The sequence below is a fragment of the Cicer arietinum genome, chromosome 2 (genome assembly GCF_000331145.2).
Source record: "Cicer arietinum cultivar CDC Frontier isolate Library 1 chromosome 2, Cicar.CDCFrontier_v2.0, whole genome shotgun sequence".
In the NCBI taxonomy this organism is placed as follows: domain Eukaryota; kingdom Viridiplantae; phylum Streptophyta; class Magnoliopsida; order Fabales; family Fabaceae; genus Cicer; species Cicer arietinum.
The window spans coordinates 17,565,258-17,572,137 of NC_021161.2; the positions used below are offsets into that span (position 1 = coordinate 17,565,258).

A 6,880-nucleotide genomic window follows, 5' to 3' on the forward strand; every position below is an offset into this window, starting at 1 on the left:
GTGTTGTCTGGTTTGCTGCATAAGGAAGCCCAAAATAACATCATTTACGGTATCCAAGTGGCTATGAATGCTCCAAAGACTACTCATCTCCTCTTTGCCTATGATAGTATCCTCTATGCAAAAGCCAATCTGACTAAAGCAAATACTATCCTACAAATTCTCCTAGAATATCAACAAACATCCAGACAACTTGTTAGCTATGACAAGTCTGAAGTGTTTGTTAGTTGAAATGTACTTGACAATGAGAAAAACATTATATGTAATATGATAGGAATGGGTTGGGCCCCACAAGTGATGAGGGGGATCTCTTAGTAAATAGAAATGAGGTAGGGCCTAAGCAATGGCAAGTATATGTGAGAAAGAATAAGAAAGGGGATGCAGAAAAATAATGATTGTCTAGCTGGCATAGGGAGTTAATATTCCACTAATAAATAGGAATTAATATTCCACTAATAAAGGGGAGTGTGTGCAGAGATAGCTGGATGGGTTTTTCATTTTTCAGTTACACCTTATAGGTTGGGCAGTAAGAGAATTGTTTTCTCTAACTGAGGAGCATTAGCTCTGGAATCATTTTCTGTTTTCTTATCAATTAATACAATAATTCTTTTCATCTAATTCTATCTTATCTCTGCTCTATCAATTGGTCCGACCTGCTACGTTCATGCTAACCAGAATGGACGCAAGAATCACCAGAGTGGAGGAGCGTTTGGGACGTGTGGAGGACAGCATTGAGTCGTTACGTGACTTCATTGGTTCTGAAATTCAGAGGGCTTTGACGGCGGTTCAAGACAATATTACAGCAGTTCCCTCGCCGTTAGATGAGTTTCGTTTAGCTGCGAAGAAGGTGGAATTGCCGGCGTTTACCTCAGTGGGCTGGCAGCAGTGTTTACTACCTTCTAAATTTATGGTCTAAATCAGTGACATCTGTGCGCTATCTCAAGAGTGACAAACCTAACCTGCTAGAGGAATATGTCCCTAAAGTTATAGAATGTTTTGTGTCATCGAGATTTGATTCATTACAGGTCAGGTGCTTCTATACTCTTTACAGATATACATAAGTGAGTCAAGTATTTTTCTCACTTTGACCTTTATTCATCCATTTACTACAGTCTGAACTATCTGATGAACTCGGTGAAGACCCACTTGACAATGTTGAAGTACTTCAAGATCAGCTTGAATTTTTTCCTTACCTATGTAGATTTCAGGTTCATGCTTTTTCATTCTTCTCCTGAGTTTCATGTTATTATGTATACAAAATTATATTCTTAGAATATCATGGAGTTTATTCTCCGAATAACCGTCTTTACTTTTGACTTCTTTATTGATTCGTTGAATTTCAGTATGAAGGTTGCAGTTCATACTTAATGAAGATAGTGGAGCCTATCATGCAAAGCTATATGGTATTCTTTTAGTGGCGGTTCTTCATAAAGTTTTTCAGGTTATTTGTACAATTGTCATAAAACATTCTGATTTTGTACTATATATTTTATTTATTTATGTGTAGAAGGAAGCAAATCTCCAAATCCCCATGGATAGTTATGAACTTTCTATAACAGAGTCCAAACTTGCTTGGTTCACACACATAGTTGCTGCAATACTCAAGACAAAGCAGATGTCTGGTTTTAGGTAATTGCTAAAACAGTTGCTGAAAACTAAGCACTTTTGGGAAATTAAATGTGAAGTTATCTATGGTTTCTTTATTACAGTGGAGAATCACATGAGATACTCGATGCAGAGATTTCAGCATGTGTTCTGCAATTGGTAAATATTTCTGACAGTGGGATTCACAATAAGGTATATGAATATTCAAGGATAAAATTTGGTGTATCTTATAATATTTGAAATGCTGCATGATCTTTCCTGTGGCATATGTTTTTTTAGTCTTGCTACCCAGTGGGTTCTGGTTGAAGAATAGATGTATAGATTTTTTTTAATAGTGTAGAAATATTTGCTGTGTTGATTCAATTGGTAACAGTTGAGAAGTATAAGTTCAATTGAAATAACACAGGGAGAAAAATCCCTTAATCAAAGGAATTAGAACCCTGAAGAATAAAAAAAGGAAGGTAAATCCACAGACCTAGAATTTGATTAATCCTTACATGAAGAATAAAAAAGGAAGGTTAAGAGGGAAGGTAAATCCCCGGACTTAGAATTTGATTAATCCTTACATTAACTCTAGGATTTTATCTTTGTAATTTATTTAAAGTCATAATAAAATCCTGACATTCTTAATTTATTCACGCTCCTCAAATTGGTGCAAAGATATTGTAAGAAAAGTAGGGTAATGCTGTTGTGTTTATTCATCAGCCTAAGGCTGGTTTAAATAGAGAGACTACGAGAGTTCTCTTCCTTGAATCAAGGAGCAATTTTAGGAAACAAAAATAAAACATATCATAAGATAAAAATAAAAAGTTGCATTATTAAAAAAAGAGAGTCAAGGGTTCTTCAACACCCCTCCTCAAGTTGGTGTATAGATAGATATCTATCATGCCCTACTTGGTTATCAAGTGTTCAAGGACGAGTCTGGTCAAGCTCTTGGTTAAGATATCTGCAATGTGTTGACGTGAAGTCATAAAAGGTAGACATATGATTCATGTATCTAATTCTCCTTTATGAAATGACAATCAATTTCAATATGTTTGGTTCTATCATGTTGAACTAGGTTGTGGGCTATGCTAATGGCGGCTTTACTGTCAGAATATATTTCAATGGAAGCTCAATTTTCATCTTAAGTTCTTCAAGGGCTCTGTAATAGTCCTTCACAAATTCCTTGAGCCATTGCCCTAAACTTGGCTTCTGCACTACTTTTTGCTTCATCTCCTTGTTTTTTGCTTCTCCATGTCACAAGATTAGGTACAATATCTAGAGGTCGATATTCTGTTCTAACTGAACTTTCCCAGTCTGCATCCATAAAGATAGACATTTCTTTTACAAGTCTTCTTAAAAAATAGACTGCCTCAAGATATTCCTCATAAGGAGAGTGCATAAATTGACTCACAATAATGACTGAGAAGGTGATGTCAGGTCTAGTGTAAGACAAGTAAATTAACTTACCAACCAATCTTTGGTATCTTTTGGTGTCAACAAGAACACCTCCTTCTCCCCAAAGTTTTGTATTAGGATCCATGGGGTTTCAGCTGACAACCACTCGTTATTGTTTCCTTCAATAGACCTAGAATGTATTTTTGTTGTGAAACTATAATTCCGTTCTTCGATCGAGCAACCTCCATACAAGAACATATCTCAAGGATCCTAAATCCTTTATTTCAATGTCTTCAGTGAGTTTCTTTTTTATTCTTCCCATTTCAATTGTATCATCTACATTGAGGACAATATCATAAACATGGACAATCGGGGCAGAAAATTTCCCATCAGGGGAGAATTTGTGAATAAAGTGTGGTCAATTTGTCCTTGAATGTATCCTTAGCCACATCCAAAGTCTGGTAAAAATCAGAAACATGATGCTCAATATCTGAGGATTGGTGAGAGGATTTTCACCATGCCTTAGAACAGAAATTTGCTTCATGACACCGCGGTATCTAGCTATTATATGAAAAAACTCAGTATTTCTATCGCCATGCATATGCCAATTCAACCTAGATTTTTTGTACCAGTATTCTTCCTCAATTTTAAGATTGCGATGGAGCACCAATTGTGCATCTTTTTGTTGAAGAATGAGATTATTGTTGAAGAAAGATACAATATCTTGATGTTGGGCTTCTGTCAGTAATAGAGTCTGCTCAATTCACAACTGTGTACACTTCAAATCCTGTTTTTTCAGTTTTCCCAAAGAGTAGACCTTTTGCTGATATACCTTTTAGGCACCAAATAATCCTATGAACAACCTCTAGATTTTCTTCATATGAAGAATGCATGAATTGACTCACCATTGTAACAATCAAGACAATATCTAGCAAGTGTAGTACAAATAAATAAGTTTCTCGACCAGCCATTGGTATCTTCGATAATCTACGGGAACACCTTTAAAATCTCCAAGCTTGGTCTTGATGTCTATAGGAGTGTCTGGGTGCAGTTGAAATCGGAGAGAATTGTTATAAATATAGTCTAGCCATATAGCTGAAATAATCATTAGCAGCAGAGAAATTCATAGCAAGCAATTGAACAAAGTAAGGTCTGTTCTTCTAAAAAACTGCATTTAAAAGCTTCAAACCAATAATATCAGAGACTCAATATTTAAACTTGAATATGCTTCAAGGAGAGAGAATGCTTCATGGAGAGAAAGACAAGATCAGTACATATGGGACAAAGATGGGGCCAGTCTATCTAGGAAAAATTGCCAAAATAAAGTGAGTGACGAAAATGAAAGACACCGTCAGAATAACCATCAATAGAAGAAGAAGATATCACTAATATGATTCATATGTAGGAAAAGGACACCACCAGAAGGATTGTCGGTGGGAATAGAAGCTACTCTTATAATCTATTAGTAAGAACTAAATTGCTTGACAAACACCGGAGAAGAAGCAAAGCCACTCAAACAAAAAAAGCCATGATCGATCAACAGAGTGAGAAAGTGCGTCCAAAACAGGAGAGATAACGGCTGTTTGAACGACGCATATTTTCATTGATCAAAATTGGAAAGTAAAGGAAGATCTGAAACCGTTAGAGAGAGAGTGACCATGCCCCAAGAAAGTAAAAAGGAAGTCCAAAATGTTAATTACACCCAACAGAATCAAAAAAAATTTCACCCCAATACTTGTTGGGTACCCTACATCTGCTTTACTCTGTCCTTGCTAGTACAACAAATGTGGTAGATTTGACCCTAAATTTGCAAAGAAGAAGGTCAATGAATACAATGCGACAAATCCTATATGGTGATTCTTAATAGACCATACAATAGGAAACAACATCAACAAGGAGGAAAATCTGTTTCCGTGTAACCCAATCATGATCATAAGGTCCAATCTCATCAATTACAACCTGAGCAATGTTAGCAACAATCTGTAACAGAATCACAATCTGATAGGAATGGGCTGGGCCCCACAAGTGATGAGGGGGATCTCTTAGTAAATAGAGATGAGGTGGGGCCTAAGCAATGGCAAGTATATGTGAGAAAGAATAAGAAAGGGGATGCAGAAAAATAATGATTGTCTAGCTGGCATAGGGAGTTAATATTCCACTAATAAATAGGAATTAATATTCCACTAATAAAGGGGAGTGTGTGCAGAGATAGCTGGATGAGTTTTTCATTTTTCAGTTACACCTTATAGGTTGGGCAGTAAGAGAATTGTTTTCTCTAACTGAGGAGCATTAGCTCTGAAATCATTTTCTGTTTTCTTATCAATTAATACAATAATTCTTTTCATCTAATTCTATCTTATCTCTGCTCTATCATAATATGATTGAAGTAAAGTCTATGGAATCACACTCTCGCTACCTAGGGATTCCAGTGATTGCTGGGAGATCTAAGAAAGAGGTGTTTGCTTATTTTCAAGATAGGATTTACAAGAAAATCAAGGGTTGGAAAGAGAAATTCTTGTCAAAGCTAGGTAAAAGAGACCCTAATCAAAGAAGTTGCTCAAGCCATACCAAATTATATCACGAGCCCGGAAGGTTATTGTGACAGTATTTAAGCCATGTTATCTAAGATTTGGTGGGGATTCTCAGAGCAACAATGGAAAATCCACTAGATGAGTTGGAATAGGTTAGGCAGAGCCAAGAACAAAGGAGGGTTGGGTTTTAGAGGATTTAGCGAATTCAACAAGGCTCTCCTTGAAAAGCGGTGCTGGAGAATCTTGTCCAACGAGCTTTCTTTCATCTCACGGGTGTTTAAAGCAAGGTACTTTCCATCATCATGTTTCTTGAAGGCAACCATTGGTCCCAACCCAGCTATGAATGGAGAAGCATACTAAAGGAGAGATCGATGATTGAACTTGGCATGAGATGGTCAATAGGAAATGAACAACCAAATCAAATTTGGAATGACTCGTGGCTGCCAGAATTGTCCACTTTCAAAGTTTTGGAGCCCAATTTGTAATTTAGCGGCGGGTGCTACAGTTCCCACAAAGCTTAATCTATCCCAATGAATGCTGCAATGGCTATCCAATCCTATTCATGAAATTACTTAACTCTTTGGACATTATAGAGGATGAGAAATGATATGTGGTGTTTAAAAAAAAAACCTTTCAATGCTATAAATTTTGTGCTTAACATATTTGGAATGGAATATGGATACAATGAAGCCTGCGCTATCAAAAACGATGTTGGTCGATCTGTTTCTATAGAACCAGCAACCTCTGCAGTCCGGAGGTCACCGCCAATGGGTTTGGTTAAAATTAATATTGATGAGGATACTTCCAAGACAACCACGCATGTTGGGGTTTTATAGCTAGAGACAATAATGGCTTTGTTAAGGTGGCTGCAATGAAAAGAGACAAGCTAAACATGTCTCCCCTAGTAGCCGAGTTAATTGGTTTGAGATGGTGTCTTCAATGGGTCAAAGATCAAAGCATGCAAAATTTGGTGATTGAAATGGGTGCATATAGTGTAGTTAAATGTGTGAATGGTGGTTTTAAGTCTTGTTGAAATTGATTTTATTGTTAGTGATTGTTTAGATATTATATCTAGTTTGTTAAATGTTGTTGTTAAAAGTGGTGTTAACAGCGCTGCTCATGGGCTAGTAGGAGAAGCTAGAAACTTGGGTTCAAAGAATTGTTTGGGAAATGTCCTTGAACCTGTTTCATAGATTGTATATGCAAATTTCCTTTCATTTGTTGTTTGAGTGAGACGGTTTCTAGTAAAATGAGGACAACAACTATTTAGCATAAGTATAAATTTTTATCTTTTGACAAAAATTAAGGTTGAAATTTTTAAGCATTGATTTACTTTTGGTATTTTATATAAAATAACATAGCAAGGA

The 6,880-nt window shown here is 36.3% G+C and overlaps 1 protein-coding gene across 1 annotated transcript; it reads left to right on the forward strand.

Annotated features, from left to right (window-relative positions):
* Positions 1–673: 673 nt before the first annotated feature.
* LOC101505653 (uncharacterized) lies at positions 674–5,267 on the forward strand. Its single transcript, XM_012719844.3, has 6 exons — positions 674–802; positions 870–1,022; positions 1,110–1,205; positions 1,341–1,400; positions 1,505–1,626; positions 1,707–5,267. The coding sequence occupies exons 1-6, from the start codon at positions 674–676 to the stop codon at positions 1,840–1,842; spliced, it is 696 nt and encodes a 231-aa protein (XP_012575298.1). The 3' UTR covers positions 1,843–5,267.
* The last annotated feature ends 1,613 nt before the right edge of the window (positions 5,268–6,880 follow it).